The sequence below is a fragment of the Glandiceps talaboti genome, chromosome 10 (assembly GCF_964340395.1).
Source record: "Glandiceps talaboti chromosome 10, keGlaTala1.1, whole genome shotgun sequence".
Taxonomy (NCBI): domain Eukaryota; kingdom Metazoa; phylum Hemichordata; class Enteropneusta; family Spengelidae; genus Glandiceps; species Glandiceps talaboti.
In genome coordinates, this window is record NC_135558.1 from 23,712,604 (window position 1) to 23,733,679 (window position 21,076).

At 36.5% G+C, this 21,076-nt stretch overlaps 1 protein-coding gene across 1 annotated transcript in view; it reads right to left on the reverse strand.

The window, feature by feature from the left end:
• The window catches only part of LOC144440827 (uncharacterized), a 71,879-nt gene that overhangs the window by 37,009 nt on the left and 13,794 nt on the right, over positions 1 to 21,076 (reverse strand). The window contains exon 2 of the mRNA XM_078130239.1: positions 5,341 to 5,520. Within this exon, the coding sequence (XP_077986365.1) occupies positions 5,341 to 5,520 (180 nt within the window). The remainder of the gene's footprint in view (positions 1 to 5,340; positions 5,521 to 21,076) is intronic.

Here is a 21,076-nt window from a genome sequence, read left to right on the forward strand (position 1 = left end):
ACGAAATGGTTGAAGTGATCTTTTTTTTTTAAATTTCTTTTCATCACAAAAACAAAATCTGTGTGATCAAAGGTGTTGTAAACTAAACCAGAAAGAATTATCGGATTGGCTAAACTTCCCGCTGAACTGGAGTAAGGTCCAAGCCTCGATAGTACGTGAGGAAATCGTCTCAAACTAGCGATACAACTTTCAAAGTATAACTTGACATGTCTTCATTTGTTAGAGTTATACAATTCAAGACGGGTTTTCACTCGAAAAAAACAATTCTGTAAATAATGACACTCTGAAAGCAGCGATTTCTCGGACGATGTTACCACTGTAACGTATGGCTGACAACGACTTGCTTCCGGGTTAGTCCCTCGTGCATCCGGGTACCTGGGATTGTCACCGTACGGAAACTCACATCGGTAATTTTGACGCTGTAATTTTGCCACCAATATTGATCGTACAAAAACAAAACTCCATAAATGAACCACAAAGTACTTTCCCTTTCAAAATGTGATAATTTTAGAAAGAGTATTATCGTTTTTATTGACGACTGACTCTGTCAAAAATTGTCCCATACACTTCAGTTCAGGCATGCACGATCGACTTCTTACTTGATCGTGAGATGCGCATACTGGAATGAACCATTCTGTAGGAGGGTGGAGAATTTGGATTTGAAGTTTACAACCCTGTTTCGAAGAAATATTTGTCATTTGGGCGCACAATGCGTAGAATTAAGACTACAGCACATATTACATTGCTTGTTTGACGTCAATAGTGTCTTTTGAAAAGTTGCAGTTTACCTAAAGTCTCGCGGACTGATTTCCAATATGGCGGCGGTCATAATGCTCATTAACATATTCATTTTTTTTTTAAATTACAAAAATAAAATCATAAAAAATAGAAAAGAAGATGTGCTGACTTGAAATTAACAAATCTAAGTAAGCTACCCCCTGCGCATCAACACACCAGATATCAAAGCAATCTGACAAGAAGTTTTCAAGGAGATGATGAAAATGACATTTTATGAAAAAAAATCATAAAAAATTGAAAATGGCACAGATCAACTTGGCATGAACAAATCTAAATAGCCTCCCCCCAGGGAACATGCACACCAAATATCGAAGAATTCTGACTGTCACTTTCGGATAAGATAATGAAAATATAAAAGTTTGACGGACACCTATGATTCACTCTACTCTCTATACAACCTATACCTAAAGCTACGCTTTCAGCTTTCGCTGACAGCGGAGCTAAAAAAATGTGGTATTTCAAAAAGCACAAACAACTGCTCTCTTTAGCAGTCCGCAAGCCCACTTTACATATAGTAACTACATAGCTGACTGGTACATTGTACATGTAGTAACTACATAGCTGACTGGTACATTGTACATGTACATGTAGTAACTACATAGCTGACTGGTACATTGTACATGTAGTAACTACATAGCTGACTGGTACATTGTACATGTAGTAACTACATAGCTGACTGGTACATTGTACATGTAGTAACTACATAGCTGACTGGTACATTGTACATGTAGTAACTACATAGCTGACTGGTACATTGTACATGTAGTAACTACATAGCTGACTGGTACATTGTACATGTAGTAACTACATAGCTGACTGGTACATGTAGTAACTACATAGCTGACAGGTACATTGTACATGTAGTAACTACATAGCTGACTGGTACATTGTACATGTAGTAACTACATAGCTGACTGGTACATTGTACATGTACATGTAGTAACTACATAGCTGACTGGTACATTGTACATGTAGTAACTACATAGCTGACTGGTACATTGTACATGTAGTAACTACATAGCTGACTGGTACATTGTACATGTAGTAACTACATAGCTGACTGGTACATTGTACATGTAGTAACTACATAGCTGACTGGTACATGTAGTAACTACATAGCTGACAGGTACATTGTACATGTAGTAACTACATAGCTGACAGGTACATTGTACATGTAGTAACTACATAGCTGACAGGTACATTGTACATGTAGTAACTACATAGCTGACAGGTACATTGTACATGTAGTAACTACATAGCTGACTGGTACATTGTACATGTAGTAACTACATAGCTGACTGGTACATTGTACATGTAGTAACTACATAGCTGACTGGTACATTGTACATGTAGTAACTACATAGCTGACAGGTACATTGTACATGTAGTAACTACATAGCTGACTGGTACATTGTACATGTAGTAGCTACATAGCTGACAGGTACATTGTACATGTAGTAACTACATAGCTGACTGGTACATGTACAATGTAGTAACTACATAGCTGACTGGTACATTGTACATGTAGTAACTACATAGCTGACTGGTACATTGTACATGTAGTAACTACATAGCTGACAGGTACATTGTACATGTAGTAACTACATAGCTGACTGGTACATTGTACATGTAGTAACTACATAGCTGACTGGTACATTGTACATGTAGTAACTACATAGCTGACAGGTACATTGTACATGTAGTAACTACATAGCTGACAGGTACATTGTACATGTAGTAACTACATAGCTGACTGGTACATTGTACATGTAGTAACTACATAGCTGACTGGTACATTGTACATGTAGTAACTACATAGCTGACAGGTACATTGTACATGTAGTAACTACATAGCTGACTGGTACATTGTACATGTAGTAACTACATAGCTGACTGGTACATTGTACATGTAGTAACTACATAGCTGACTGGTACATTGTACATGTAGTAACTACATAGCTGACAGGTACATTGTACATGTAGTAACTACATAGCTGACTGGTACATTGTACATGTAGTAACTACATAGCTGACTGGTACATTGTACATGTAGTAACTACATAGCTGACAGGTACATTGTACATGTAGTAACTACATAGCTGACAGGTACATTGTACATGTAGTAACTACATAGCTGACTGGTACATTGTACATGTAGTAACTACATAGCTGACTGGTACATTGTACATGTAGTAACTACATAGCTGACTGGTACATTGTACATGTAGTAACTACATAGCTGACTGGTACATTGTACATGTAGTAACTACATAGCTGACTGGTACATTGTACATGTAGTAACTACATAGCTGACTGGTACATTGTACATGTAGTAACTACATAGCTGACTGGTACATGTAGTAACTACATAGCTGACTGGTACATTGTACATGTAGTAACTACATAGCTGACTGGTACATTGTACATGTAGTAACTACATAGCTGACTGGTACATTGTACATGTAGTAACTACATAGCTGACTGGTACATTGTACATGTAGTAAGTACATAGCTGACTGGTACATTGTACATGTAGTAAGTACATAGCTGACTGGTACATTGTACATGTAGTAACTACTTTGCTGACAGGTACATTGTACATGTAGTAACTACATAGCTGACTGGTACATTGTACATGTAGTAACTACATAGCTGACTGGTACATTGTACATGTAGTAACTACATAGCTGACTGGTACATTGTACATGTAGTAACTACATAGCTGACTGGTACATTGTACATGTAGTAAGTACATAGCTGACTGGTACATTGTACATGTAGTAACTACATAGCTGACTGGTACATTGTACATGTAGTAACTACATAGCTGACAGGTACATTGTACATGTAGTAACTACATAGCTGACTGGTACATGTAGTAACTACATAGCTGACTGGTACATTGTACATGTAGTAACTACATAGCTGACTGGTACATTGTACATGTAGTAACTACATAGCTGACTGGTACATTGTACATGTAGTAACTACATAGCTGACTGGTACATTGTACATGTAGTAACTACATAGCTGACTGGTACATGTAGTAACTACATAGCTGACTGGTACATTGTACATGTAGTAACTACATAGCTGACAGGTACATTGTACATGTAGTAACTACATAGCTGACAGGTACATTGTACATGTAGTAACTACATAGCTGACTGGTACATTGTACATGTAGTAACTACATAGCTGACTGGTACATTGTACATGTAGTAACTACATAGCTGACTGGTACATTGTACATGTAGTAACTACATAGCTGACTGGTACATGTAGTAACTACATAGCTGACAGGTACATTGTACATGTAGTAACTACATAGCTGACTGGTACATTGTACATGTAGTAACTACATAGCTGACTGGTACATTGTACATGTAGTAACTACATAGCTGACTGGTACATTGTACATGTAGTAACTACATAGCTGACTGGTACATTGTACATGTAGTAACTACATAGCTGACTGGTACATTGTACATGTAGTAACTACATAGCTGACTGGTACATTGTACATGTAGTAACTACATAGCTGACAGGTACATTGTACATGTAGTAACTACATAGCTGACTGGTACATTGTACAGCACTTTCATAAGCTATCAATATAAAAATTAACATTTATTTCAACACTGATGTAAAATCTTTGTAAGTATTTCCTTTTCCACAATGTCAACATATTTTCTTTCCTTCCTAATCCACACCAACTATTTTTCTCCCAGTATGATTTGTTTATATTTTCCTAGTAGTATTTTCAAATAAAATGACTGTTGTAAAATTTGCAGCTGATTCAAACACCCAATACCTGAAAAATCATGCTGTAATTTACTATTGATGAACAATATTCAATGAGTCACTTGTCATTCCAGGTATGTTTTCTTGATAGAGTAAAGTCAAGGACAGCTGGTCCAGATTGTTTTGAAAAGTGGTCAGTCAAGAAAGACATCTTCCCAATATTGCTACAATGTTATAATTTTCCAGACTTGTTGGCACCATGGTTATACAATGTATCCAAAATCCTATCAGACATGTGCAGTGTCTGATAAGTACAGCATGAACACAGGCAAAAACATATCCCTGATCAATAATCATAAGAAATTCGCCTTGCCCCTTGGGACAAGTACTTTTCAAAACAACTTGCCCAAGCCTTGAAATCACTTGCCCAGAGCAAGTAAAAGGCCATTATTTCGACCCCTGTATACAAATCAAATATTATGGTTATTGGTCCAGTGGTTTTTGACTTTAAGTTGTTCACACACACACACACACACACACACACACACACACACACACATTGCCATGCCTATAGCTCTACTGAACCTTATCAGTAAGTTCAGTTGTGCTAAAAAACAAATTGATGCCCATATGTCCCATATGACATGACACCTTCATGTCAGGTTTGAAGGAAATCATGCAGATACTGCATGTCTTAGAATTGAGGTATTACAGATGTACAGCTGGATGGACAGAGCCTATTGTACCAGTCCTTTGGGAGGTTAATACATTGACAGTTGCTATGAAGTGTGAACTTACCTTTACAAACACTCAGTTGATTCTCCCCACTTCCAGAGAAGTCATATAAAGCAACAAATAAATTAGGGTCCTTGTCTTCACCACTCGTCAATAAAGTCTCTTTTGAACCCCATCTTGGTATCCCATCTTGGTCTGGGTGGTGTGGTAAAGGTCGACTTGTAAATGAACCGAAAAGATTTTCTGTAAAAGTTCAAATAGAAATGATACTACTTAGTGTACCTCATATATGCATTACATTTATACAGACTTGTGGTTAGGTACATGCAATATTCATTGAAACATTTTGGGCAAGCCTAAAGCAGTGTCAGCCTCAGATAAACGAAAAATGTGTGCACAATGTACTTGCATGTATATGTACTTGATGATGATCTCAGTGTAACACATGTAGTATGCTTGTCATTCTCAACTTGAGATGATACTACAAAAGAGCCCTGCTTCACATGGGGTATACATATTTTTAACGTGAAAACCTATGTTTGCAGTTTCTCAAGCTGAGAATTATTTGTGTTCAATAGGCCAATTCTGCCTGACTATTTGTCAAAAAAAATTCTCCCAGAGATCCAAAGTTAACGAGATACTTGGAGCATTTTAACAAAATTTTGAGGTTTATGTAAACATTTCCATGAGTGAATTGACCAGCTCTGTTCAATCCTCTCCTACAATACTAAATTGGCCAAATTGGAAAATTTCCCCAAACAAAATTCCTTAGTATTACATATTTGTGTCACAGACACAGTGTTACATACTTATAATAGATTTATGCCTAGGAAGACTTGTTTGTTATGCAAACCTTACGTCCGTAACTTTCAAAGTGTATCATTGCATGAATAAGAACTTAAGTACAACAGGAAAATCAGTGCTACATGAAACAAGTCATTCTGTAAATCCATGTGTATGTGTAGTGTAGACCACTAGCATTAATTAGTCAAATACATGTCAAGTTTTGTGTCTATTAAAATATTACCACCTACTTACATACCTACATTTGTTAATTTGTCCTGTTCTTGAAACACTACAACTACAAGTGAATTTATACAACTCAAATCTGCTGTACATTTATACAAACCAATGTACAATGTTTGATTTTAGTGTCCAGGCTTTTTTTTTATTGCGATTTAGCATCCAAATTCTGATCAAAGAACATTTTATCAAATTTCCAGTATTCTACAAACTTTGGGGAAAACACTATTATAGTTCTATCTTCAGGGCTCGAAATTAACTTTTTTCTTTGGTCGTCCTAGTGGGCTACCAATTTCAGAAATTAATAGCCCAAGTATTGTGGTCCCATATTCCTGAACTGAAAACAGATTTCCTCAATTGAAATATATGTGTTATTGAAATACTTTCATTTTCACAACAAATTTTGTATCTTCATCACATAATCAATGATAGCCTGAGTGGGCTACCAGCTGCAAACTATGGTAGCCCCATGACAAGAATTTGTAGTCTGTGGATACAGGACAACTGCTAATTTCAAGCCCTGATCTTTAATGTATCTTTATGTATACACACAGTAAGACTTTTTTTAAGATTCTTGTCTTGACAGTACCAATATCATGAAAAGTTTGACAACCATTAAAAGCCTACATGTATTCAAAGAGTCTGTTTGTATACTAATAATGTTGGTTTCTATGTACCACTTTCCCACTCTGTACTCAAAGCACTTTACAATTATTACCCCTGGGCAGTGTGCCCTCTAAACCAATTTGACACACCACTGATGCACACTATTTCTAGTGACGCACCAAAATTTGGTGCTCACCTACATTTGTATGTTTTGCTATGTGGTGACTCACAAGAAATCCCAGTTTCTCTCATTTTGACTCACAACAACATAATTTGGCTATCGTTAGAGGGCACACTGCGGGCCATGGTACAGTATGGATCTATAGCTGCCACATCGGCCATTTACTTCCTCAACTCCCTGGGGAGCATACAATCCATTGCAGCCTTTATCCTACCAGGTTCCCAATTATACAGGGGTTGACTGAGGCACAATCATGGTTCAAATCTTGCCCAAGGACTGAAGTCATTCAGAAAGAAGCAGCGATGGGGCTCAAACCTGCAACCTGCAGATTCAAAGCCAGCAACCCTAACCATTCAACCATCATGACTCCACAACTGTACTTCCTAAAAATAGCGCCAATGGTATTGTAGCACAACTGTATTTGGCTGTTGCTATGGACATGGTCTTGCTTACTTGGGATATTTGCATATATTTTTGGAATCTTCAGTAACTTACCTACCCTCCCACTTTTCATCTTTGCAATATAAACCATCATTTAGCTGTTGCTATGGGCATGGTCCTGTTGCTAGGCATATTTGAGAACAATTTTTGAATCTTTAGTCACATATCTACCCATCCTTGTTATCTTTGCAATGTGCATCGCCATTTCACTGTTGTTAAGAGCGTGGTCATGGTTGCTTAGGCCAATTGTATAGAAATGTTTTCAACAATAACTGTACAATAATACCTTCAGAAACATCCCCACCAAGTTTCAACCCATTCACCATGCAGTTTCAAGATATAAGTGCTTGACCAAAATTGAGATTTTTAGACCTAATTTGCATATCATTGATGGGATCATCACATTATCAATACAACTTCATCTACACACCGTCAGATGCATCCCCATTAAATTTCAGCCCAATCTGCTCAGTAGTTTGGAACTATATATCTTTTTGACAAAAAAGACACATTTTTAGACCTAATTTGCATATTATTGATTGGATCTTCATGTCATGAACAATTCTTAACGCTAAATACCCCTCAGAAGGCTCCCACCAAATTTCAGCCTAATCTGCTCAGTAGTTTTGGAATTAAAGATTATTGACCAAACAGACACATTTTTAGCCCTAATTTGTATATCAATGATGCACATCGATGGTAAGATCATTTTGATTTGAACAATTTCTCAACTAGACACCCAAGCCAAGGTCATATACCCACCAAATATCATGCTAATCAGTCCAGTTGTTTTTTATTTTAAGTTCTTTACACACACACACACACACACACACACACACACACACACACACACACACACACACACACACTTTGCCATGCCTATAGCACACACACACACAGTCAGTCAGACAGATAGACAGACAGACAGAGACAGACACTATGCCATGCCTTTAGCACCACTGAACCTTATCAGTTCAGTTGTGCTAAAAACTTTGTAGATTTGTCATCAGAGAAAATCCAGAACTCTATACACGTACAGTTCTTGAACTTGTAAAACTGAAAATGTTGTACATATATTAACTTGTAAAACTGAAAATGTTGTACATATATTAACTTGTAAAACTGAAAATGTTGTACATATATTAACTTGTAAAACTGAAAATGTTGTACATATATTAACTTGTAAAACTTATGATGTTGTACATATATTAACTTGTAAAACTGAAAATGTTGTACATATATTAACTTGTAAAACTGAAAATGTTGTACATATATTAACTTGTAAAACTTATGTTGTACATATATTAACTTGTAAAACTTATGATGTTGTACATATATTAACTTGTAAAACTGAAAATGTTGTACATATATTAATTTGTAAAACTGAAAATGTTGTACATATATTAACTTGTAAAACTTATGATGTTGTACATATATTAACTTGTAAAACTTATGATGTTGTACATATATTAACTTGTAAAACTGAAAATGTTGTACATATATTAACTTGTAAAACTGAAAATGTTGTACATATATTAACTTGTAAAACTGAAAATGTTGTACATATATTAACTTGTAAAACTTATGATGTTGTACATATATTAACTTGTAAAACTGAAAATGTTGTACATATATTAACTTGTAAAACTTATGATGTTGTACATATATTAACTTGTAAAACTGAAAATGTTGTACATATATTAACTTGTAAAACTGAAAATGTTGTACATATATTAACTTGTAAAACTGAAAATGTTGTACATATATTAACTTGTAAAACTGAAAATGTTGTACATATATTAACTTGTAAAACTTATGATGTTGTACATATATTAACTTGTAAAACTGAAAATGTTGTACATATATTAACTTGTAAAACTTATGATGTTGTACATATATTAACTTGTAAAACTGAAAATGTTGTACATATATTAACTTGTAAAACTTATGATGTTGTACATATATTAACTTGTAAAACTTATGATGTTGTACATATATTAACTTGTAAAACTGAAAATGTTGTACATATATTAACTTGTAAAACTGTGTGAGTAAAACTCAGTGAGTCTGACTATATGTTTATCCTACCTATTGTATTTACAATATACAACGTGCAATGTAGCTGGCAGCAACATTTCACAGATATTTTTAACAATCCTAGCACACAAATAAACATATCCTTAATGATCCTTAAAATTAATCAAGAACATGTACTGTGAACAGCTGTACTCCAGTCAAACTCCAATTTGGACAGAACCACTATGTATGGGTTTGTTTGACCATAGACCCCCCCCCCCCCCCCCCCCCGGGCGGAGGGGCTATGGTTTGACTCAACTTTCCATAGGACTTTAAACACAACTAATGACTCATATTCCACAGAAAGTAGGATATGAACACACAGTTTATTTAGATATCAGGTCACTGTGATCACAGGTCAATAATTACCCCTAGACTCAGGCTGACAGGCTGCCCCACACATTTTGAGCTCTCTCAAAAAGTCATAGTTTCTCAAAAACCGTTGTTTACTGAAATTTTCAAATCTAGGCTAAAGACCTACTTTTTTGAGAGAGCATATTTAAGTGACACTCTGTAAAGCGCCAGTGAACATTTTAAATGGATACCAGGCGCTATATAAATCTGTTATCATATCATATCATAGACTCACCACACCACATAGTAATGATTGCTAGTAACAATTTACATGATTGAATTACATACATGTAATGTGGGGCACTTACTATAAGTACAACTAAGACTGCAAACTGTCATTGTCAAACTGACAAACAAACTGTCTTCTATCAAAATGAATGACTATTTCCTTACATTTTGATTTTTGTAATTATTGGTATTTACAGAGTGTGGTTACAGTTTTGTACTATATTACACAAACAATTAACAAGCATTTGTACATGTACAAATACAATGCACTGCAATGTATCAACATATTCTCATAGCACATGAGCACACATCCACACATGACATAATTTCTTTTAAATTCCAAGTTGCTGTGTGAGATACAAATTTAGAACATGTCTACTGTTGTATCATCTGGGATGAGTGTTAGCTAATAAGGCATTTACATGTAATAGATTATATATTATGCAATTGATATGGTGGCAAGTTAATGCAGATCTACTAACATAATTAATATAGTCAAAATAGTTGGTATTGGAATCTACACAGTGCCAGTACATGCATATTGTTTTGGAATCTACACAGTGCCAGTAAATGCAAATACATTGTCGCCATTTCTACTGTAGCATTTAAAAATCTACCATGTTGTTCGCTCACACTTGTGCAATATTTCTGGCATTGGCTATGTCTCCAATCCCCCCTGTCAAAGACCATGGTGGAGGTGGAGGTACATGTGTAGTAAAGTGTCATACATGTACATCCTGTTGGTGACTGCATTGTTATTTTTACTGAGATCTTTACTCATGACAGCATTGACATTGAGGACAGGGCAGCATGGGCTTGTACACAAGAAGCAAGGGAAGTTAGTTATTTAATCCAAATTTTGATCACCAATTTACAGCCTGGACGAAAACTTCGCCGAACAATGGTGCGTTGTCTTTCGCACATTATGTACCACAATCACTAACCAGGTTTCTGATGACTAAAGCCCATAACCAAAGTCTCTTCATGTTAATAATAACTTTGAAGAAGAGCAAATGCACGCTAAAATGTTTAGAATGACCCAGAGACAAATAGCTGATGATCCCTTGGTGTCAACATCAGCAAATTGCCAGTAAATGCGGAAGTAAAATATGTGTTTATGCTGGCGATGTTAACGGTCTACTAGCATTTTGTATGTGACTGATTGCATATATGGTCTCAACAATATTCTAAATTTCAATTAAATTTTACCCATTTCTGAATTAACATATACACATGAACATAATCAACATAATTTATGTTGGGTTATGAGTATAAGTTTACTTGTTTACAAGAGTCTGAATACACGTCCTGACTGCCATGCACTCACCTTCATTGTTTACTGACCTGTGTATATCTCTATCATTTTGTGACTTTTTATTTCCCCATTTTTCATCAAAATAACTGACACGATATCAATGACAAAGGTGTGTTATTTGCCCGGAATACAAATGTTATTTGTAAATTGGTGATCAAAATTTGGATTAAATAACTTACTTGTCCCAGTCACAGTGATATGGAAAATGTTTGTGTCTTAATATTATGAACAGACATACACCCATTCACATACCTGATACACATAAGCTTACAACAGTAGTGTTGAAAAATCACACCAGGTTTATTCCAAAAGTTGTTTTTTTAAACTATAATTACAAATGAAGGGAAGAAAATCAATTTTTACCCTAAGCTTGTATCAAAGAAACTAAGAACTGAGATATCATACATACATGTACTAATACTAGGTAAGTTATTCTACTTGCATCCAAATGTTCATGATGACTACTTTAATAGTAGACTGAATTTTACCCTGTACTTTGTGTTATTGCCTCTAAAATACTAATTCTCGTTGCCAAAAATTATCATGTTGAATAGTAAAAAGGTGCACATATTTATGTACACCCACACAGTACATCGCAACCATTCCGGCAAACTGTGAGTACATCATTATCAACGGAAGGAATTCATTTCCAGAAATGACTGAAACACAAATGCAAAAATATATTAATAACATCTAATTCACTAATATAACATGAAGAACATGCTTTTTTAAAGATATTTTATTACATGCAACACATTGCTGGCCCAGGTGTTCGTTCTTACATTAGCGATGTGACGAGTTCGAATTTTACAGCCTCGCAGTAACAAAGCACCAGTATACAACCTTGAGGTGTGGAAAATCACAAAACCCACAAAACTCCGAGGCCTGATTGCTGACATTGATTGATTCTGTCACAGAATAACTAGTCAATCATGTACTTACATGGTTTCGTGATCAAGAGACAATCATGAATGAAACTGCCAGTCATGGACAAAATTGTTGTTTTTGATTTGGCCTGTCAGAAGTGATGTGTAAAAAATTTATTGTGGTAATATCCCAATCATTTATAAATCGATTTGTGACAGCATGTTTTAATAGAGTATTTTCTTTCGGCCAGTTGAGGTAAGTGGTACCATGGATGTACATGTATGCTGATACCGTGCACTGAATATCAGAGAATCCAATTCTTTACCTCAGGTAGTCCTGTGTAGTTGGACATGGAAGTATCACTTCTGTACTGAATGAATTTCTACGATCTGCTCTAACACCTGAATATTCTTGAAGCACCCATAAAGAGTTAATAAATATTCTCATTGCCGTCGGTGACAAAATAATGGAGCTTAAATATAATACTTACATTCCAAGATGTCCTTTGTGATTTGAATTCACACACGGACCAAGTTCTACATGTTTCGCAGTGAACAAGTTCATCATAGTTATAAACAAAATTGTAGATCTTGTGTATGCCCAGTATACTCAAAGTTACGTACATGTATGGTGCCAATGTGATTGGTTAAGGCGTGACCTTCTAACCTTCAATCAATATTCATGAGCAATGCCTTATTAGGGGATGTGGTCAATGCCTTATTAGGGGATGTGGTCGACTGATTTATAAAGAACCTAAATTTCAGGCAGTCCCACAACAAACACTAATCATTATCTACACATACGACAAATTACACCATTTTAACAACTTTGGTCTTTTACCTATGACAGTGTTCTGCCAAGGTTTCCAACTAGTGGGGACAAAGGCCCCTTGGTTGCAAAAAGTGGGGTCATTTGACAGGGAGTGGGGTCAATTATTTATTGTCTATGAAATTATATATATTACCTCAGACCACTATAGAGATACCATGGTCTGAGATATTCCATTACACATAGATTATTACCTAACTTCATAAAACAATTCCATTCATAATAACAGTTCCCAGTAAGCTATTTTTTGAAAATTGTACACTACACATTACACCTTAGAAAAAGAAGGCAATAAAAATTATGTAATTTTAAGTCATTTCTACAGAGTATATTATATGTTGTTTAGAAAGATTGAACAGCCAGCTACTAGTCACAAATTTTAATCTGAATATCAATGAATAGCAGTGCTCAAATTTATGATTCCTTTTCTCAGACAAGGATAAAGAACAACTTCAAAATTAATGAACATATGATTGAATAAAAACTTTGAGAAATCCTAATCTTGTAACCACTTGTTTCATTTTTACAACTGTTACATTGCCATGTTTATCATTCCCTCTTCAAATTCATGACGAGTTTAGAAGAAAAAAAAACATTTTGAAGAAAATAAACTCCCTGACTTTCAAAAGTACCAAATGTGAACGAAAAAATAATACAGTCAAACAAACTTTAAAATAATTTATTTTTATTTTTAATTACCATCACTGGCTGTGTAACAACATGATTTCGTCAGGTGCTATATCAAATGACAGTATTAGTTACATATTGTAAACTTGATACGGAAAGCTGACATTAGGTGTCCTTGAAACTCTGAAATCTTGAACTTAAACTATCAACAACGTCAACGTTAGGATGCATGATGCTTTGTAATACCACTGTAATTATTTTCTGATTTGCACAACAAGTTCATTCGTCATGTCTGACCGGGCGCACATGCATCAGCCGTCTCTAGTGGCAGCCAGTGATCACTCATTGATTCAGTGCCCAACATTCACGTGTCACTGTCAACATCATGCAACACGATCCCCTAACGCAGCTTTGTCGGAATCAAAATACACATGTACTCATTTTGTTAACCCATCAACAAATGAATATCACAACCTGTTCCGTAAAATTTGGTTTACTAAGGCTTATGTGGCAGATAGATGTTCCGATTTCCCGTAGCAAGTTCAGCGTTTCGCACACGTCAGTGAGTAGGTCAGAGGTCGTGACAGTGACGGTAGACAAAACATGGGAAGAGAGACGTCCATTTAGGCGTCTCATCTACTCTATGAGACTACCTCTAATGTTTCAATTGAAGATTATGTTTATCAAAGTTGATCTTTTTGTTGCATATTAATGCATTTTTTTTGCATGTTAACAATAGAACTGCGTGTTGTCACTGTATCTTATATGATGTCAACAAAACTGCATGTCGCTTACAGAGTCAGTATACTTTTTGTGGTATTGACGCCAGGGCCTGTTCCTGGACTTAGTGTCTGCCCTACAATGAATGCGCCAAAATGACGCAAGGTGGGACAATTATTGCGTCATTTGTAATTTTAGGGGGCCAATGTCGCAAGGCCGCGGCCTCGGCAGAACACTGCTATGAGTTGAATAAAGTCAATGAAACTATAACGGTAATAGCGTCAATCATAAATTATATTATATCATGCTACTATGTGCCATTCTGATTGGATAATAACTGTGGTAAAATCCCATTTTACCACGGCTGGCAGTGGTAAATGGGCCCCTAAACTAGCATATGAATAGTACATACAAGCTGAATGTGGAAACCAAAGGGGGGTGGGGGGTGGGGGGGTGGGGGGGTGGGGCTTGACTATTAGGAAAATCTGGGGTTTAAAACAAATAAATAAATAAACAATACGTAATATATCAAACCCAGCTAGCCAGGGGACCGTGTAAAGCGGCTCAAGTCCATGTTTGGCTTCAACATCACTGGCCATGGCTGATAAGGTACAAGTTCTCCCATACAATGAGCCATCTCAGCATCCTGCTCTCGTTGAATCAAGCAACACCAATTTAACTTTTAACCATCAATCAAGTGCGTCAGGATTATTTCAAAACTGTACATTTTCAGGTTCAGTCAATGTTCAATTTGTTAACCATTAAATTAAAGTAGACTGTGTAACGTCGCATCTCTGATTTACTGTCTCGAGCTTTCTCCGATTCAACTGATTCAACGCCGAGACATCTATTTTTAGCAGTGTACAAGATTGTATTGTTCTTATGTAAATATCCAAACAAAATTGTTACTTTCTTTGACCTCTTGCCCCGGTTTCTTTGTCGCTAGTTTTCAACGCGTTTTCGTTATGCATTATATGATGTAAATAAAGTGATTTTTCAATGCTATGCAATGCAGTGTATGGTTTGTGTTCATGCAGTGTGTGTGTATGGGCGACATGAACGTATCCACTCATCAAAATATTCTCGTTCCCGACGATCTGTTACCGACGATCTTTTTCTGTGCGTGCGAATTCGCCTTTTCAGGCATATAAATAACCACAGAATCACATTTAGAAGAAATAGACACATATTTTGATATAATATAATAGCAATAACCCCCGCCGAAGGCGGGTATACACTCGAATTTGGTACAATTCGCTCCATATAGCACTCGCCATTCGGCTCGTGCTATATGTCGCGAATTGTATCAAAATCTCATGCATACCCACCTTCGGTGGGGATTATTGCTTAAGTAGACATCATTGCAACCAATGATATGATAAACAGTTTCAGATCATTGCTAATGTTACCATTAGTGGACTAAGATTTAATGGTTCCAGCTGTGTGTTGTGCAAGAAAATATACCATTTGGCAACCAGGGGTAAACAAATCCACTGGTCCGAGCTCCAGGACCAGCGATTTTTTGCCCAGACCACACAAATTGGACCTTGTCTGGTCTGTCAGACCAGTATGTTACTGCAAATAACCATGTTAAGAAGTAGGAACAGCAACAACTGAAAATGAACAAACATGAAATATGATGGCAAAGGAACTGAAACTATATGGCATTGCATGACCTTTCAAAAGTCCTATGGTTCATGAAGTATACAAATGTAATCAAGTGACTTTTGGTGTCAACCCTGTAATAGGAGTATTATAGTGTATTGCTCAATTGAATAGGAAATTGATCTGACCACGGTGTTTGAATACTGAGGTGAACTTTGGCAGTTGAATGTTGGCTGGTGGTGCATGAATATATTAGTTTCAGTTACTATTTTACTCATGAGTTCCAGAGTGAAACAAGTCATTGAGAATGACATAGTCCCAACTATGATTGGGTTTTAAGGAACTGTCAGTTTATGTTGTCATTTTCAAACCTGGTTAATGTTGTTTGGCCTTATATGGTTGTTTTTGATATCACTACTCTGATCACTCTGATGTGGAGTCATGATGGGTGAATGGCTAGCGTGACCGACTTGGAATCTACAGGTTGCAGGTTCGAGCCCCGTCGCTGCCTGCTGTTTGTTTCTGAGTGGCTAAAGTCCTTGGGCAAGATTTGAACCACGGCTGTGCCTCAGTCAACCCAGCTGTATAACTGGGAACCTGGTAGGATGTAGGTTGCAATGTGAAGGCTTTAATCCTATGCGCTTAAATGGCTGCAATGGATTGTATGCTCCCCGGGGAGTTGAGGAAGACTAAAGGGCCGTTGTGCCATTCTGATCCGAGCCAGGGGTAATAATTGTAAAGCGCTTTGAGCACGGAGTGGGAAAGCGCTATATAAGAAACCAACATTATTATTATTATCACGCAATAACACTTGTGAACTTAAAACAAACAGACTTTGATATGTTGTGTCTGCTCATTGGACATGGAATAGACTACTTATGTTGTGTCTCCTCGTTGGACATGGGACATGCCTACTCTTCAAGATGACGTCATGGAATAAACCATTCAACAATAAAGGATGGATCAGGTACAGGGTGGGGTGGGGGGGGGGAACCTGTTCAAGCATGTCTGAGTTATAGCTTTGGACATGAAAACTGCACCAACAAAATGGCTGCCAGGCAGCCATATCGAATTGTATCACGAAGAAAATGGATATGCACATGTATGTCATAGAACACTGTACTAATACCAACTTTGAATGAGATCTGTTCAAGCATGTCTGAGTTATGGCTTTGGACATGTAAAATTCGCAAACAAAATGGCTGCCAGGCAGCCATATTGGATCGTATCATGACAACAATGAATATGCACATGTATGTCATAGAACACTGTGCTAATACCAACTTTGAATGAGATCTGTTCAAGCATGTCTGAGTTATAGCTTTGGACATGGAAAATTCGCAAACAAAATGGCTGCCAGGCAGCCATATTGGATCGTATCACAACAACAATGAATATGCACATGTGTGTCATAGAGCACTGTGCAAACATCAACTTTGAATGAGATCTGTTCAAGCATGTCTGATTTATGGCTTTAGACAGGGAAAATTTGTAAACAAAATGGCCTCTAGGTGGCCATATTGGATCATATCATGAAACAATTTGACATGCATATGTATGCCATAGTAAGTTTGAAAAAAATTGGTCCAGGCATCTCCAAGAAACGGCTCTAGATGGACGAATGGACCGACAGACCCCAATCCATAAGTTCGACTAACAAGCGACCTATCGGTCAGAATAGCTCCGCTGTTTTTTTTAAAATTTTATTTTTTATTTTGGTGAAATGTAGAAGTGGTTCAGTTCTTCAGTTCTTCACTATGCAGTTTTGTTTCAGCGATGCAATAAAGTGGTTAGTGGTTTCATATGATGTCTCACTATAAAATACATTTTACACAGAAGTTGGTAATGTATTGTACTTTTATACCATAGTCACCATTTTATAACAAAAATCTACTGTTATGAAAAATTGCACAAAATCTCAGAAAAAAAATGACTGGGAAATGCACACAAGAAAAAGAAAAAAAAGAGAAGATTTTGAGGTTGGCTATAAGTAATTCCAGTGTCTTACAGCTTTAACCCTGGAAAATTTTAATGATGAATGAAATAAACTAGGGATCTAAAATAATTTTGAGGCAATTTGAATTTCAATTTTCTAACAAATTTACCAAGTCAACAACATTCAACTTGTACTAGTTGTAGTAGATATATATATAGGGAAGAAATGTATTAATCGCCATCTTAGTTTCCGTACGGCGACAATCCCCAAGTACCCGAAAGAGAGTCATTCTCAGCCAACAGGGTTCGACACTGGAGTAAAAAAGTCACTATCCCACAGGACTAGTAAAATTGATAACGTAGTAGTCCTGCAAAAAATTTGGTGGTCCTATCTTTAAGTGCTTTCGCTTGTTCACTTAGGCTCTTCATCTCTCTTAGTTTTTGCTCTACTTCTAATTCACTTTTCCAAACCCCATATTTATTTCAAACCGTGTGTTGTAATTGAACTGTCTATTTCTTTGTAGTTGTTTGTGCATCATCAACTCCTTACTGTAATTTTATTCTTTTTTATGTTTTGGAGCTTCTTCTCTTTTTTTGTTGCTTTCTGTGAGTAGTTTGTCTTAATTGGGGGGGGGGGGAGTAATAAGATGTTATGTGGTCTTATTTCTAGCTTAAATACTACATAACATTTCTGGTACACATTGATCTAACTATTGCATTTTTAAAAGACAAAAAATTACCTTCCCATGGAGCAAGTCTTTATAGTGTTGTCCTTAGTGCATATTAGAATGTATTTACAACATAAAAATAAATAAATTTGAAGGTTACCAGCAGTTACAGCAAAATTTTGTTACTAATTACATGTACAAGTCACTTCGTCTATTTTCGTGTCTATGTACTTCCGGGTTGACATAAACGTTAAACGTGATACAGTCGGCCCTATAATTACTAAGAAATGACAAAACCGTTCGCAAAATAAAGTTCAGGATTTTAATTTTTCAAACTGAATATCAATATCCACTACACATTCAATAACTGGTTTCGCGTATTTAGAAATGTGCCCCAAAACATGAACACGGAACACGGAACACGGAACACGGAATCATGTCAGTGTTAGTACACTGTTACTAAGTTAGCAGTTTCATTGTAGGCTGTAAGTTGTACCGGTAAAAAAAACGATCATCACATCATGTAGGAAGTACAAAAACATAGAACACGTTGTTTTCTTGCTGAATAAACTCACTGAAATAACAACACGGTCAAATTGCGTCTTCGATTTTGACAGCCACCATTGTTATGATTGAGCTTCACTTACATCCAATTTGTACAGCGTTTTTACAAAGGGAGCTCGTCAATAACCTACCGAATAATTAACTCAGAAACGTAGTTTAAATACTAACTGATCTAAAAATTACTGTTCAGAAAGACTACGCATCCGTACATAAATACGAATTCATGCGACAAAGATTTCAACTTTACTATTTACTTGTTACAGTGTAGAGGCTAGGCCAGCCTTACCCTTATGTTATGATACACATATCATCGTACAACTAATTTTATTGGCTATAATATTAGCTACATTTGAAAGGTCTCACTTGATTGGCTCATCCTTCGCTATTCCCGTTTTCAAGAGACACCCCGCCAGAATAAAGTGCCACGATGTACAGCAATGGCGCGAGATCGCCTGTTGGGCGACTTTCCCACCGGGTGTGCTTTTCGAAAACTACACAACACATGCTTTTATGACACGGAATCATAGAAAATCTACCCCGTTTCCAAACTAATAGTAATTTTATCGCGAATAGACGACCAGAGTTGGTCAAAATAGCAAATTAAAAATCAAATGAATTTTACTATGACCGTGAATTCATCATATAGCCGGTGGTTTGAATTCTGAGCTCCCTGATATACCTATCGAAAAGTCACTATCCCGTCGGATGCATTTTAGTAACCTTTACTGGTCCTCACAGAAAGTTACTAGACTCGCGGGATAACGGACCAGCGTGTACGTGTATGTCGAACCCTTGCCATACGTTACAGCATAGACCCTCCTGGTTACAGTGGTAACACTCGTTCATGTTCGATTACCTTTCATAAAGAAAACACAACGAAATGGTTGAAGTGATCTTTTTTTTAATTTTTAATTTCTTTTCATCACAACAACAAAATCTGCGGATCAAAAGTGTTGTAAACTAAACCAGAAAGAATTATTGGGCTGGCTAAACTTCCCGATGAACTGGAGTAAGGTCCAAGTCCAAGTAAGCCCCGATAGTACGTGAGAAAATCGTCTCAAACTAGCGATACAACTTTCAAAATATAACTTGACATGTTAGAGTTATACAATTCAAGACGGGTTTTCACTCGAAAACCACAATTCTGTGAATAATGACACTGAACGCAGCGATTTCTCGGACGATGTTACCACTGCACTGTAACGTATGGCTGACAACGACTTGCTTCTGGGTTAGTCCCTCGTGCATCCGGGTACTTGGGATTGTCCTGCATTACCACATCGGCAATTTTGACGCTGTAATTTTGCCACCAATATTGATCGTACAAAAACAAAACTCCAAAAATGAACCACAAAGTACTTTCCCTTTCAAAATGTGGTAATTTTAGAAAGAGTATTATCGTTTTTATTGACAACTGACTCTGTCAAAAATCGTTCGATACACTTCAGTTCAGGCATGGAAGACTTCTCACAATGATAATGAGGTGCATATACTGGAATGAACCATTCTGTAGGAGGGGTGGGTGGAGAATTGGATTTGAAGTTTACAACCCTTTTTCGAACAAATATTTGTCATTTGGGCGCACAATGCGTAGAATTAAGACTATAGCACATATTACATTGCTTGTTTGACGTCAATAGTGTCTTTTGAAAAGTTACACTTTACCTAAAGTCTCGCGGACTGATTTCCAATATGGCGTCGGTCATAATACTCATTAACATATTCATTTTTTTTTCAAATTTCAAAAAAAAAATCATAAAA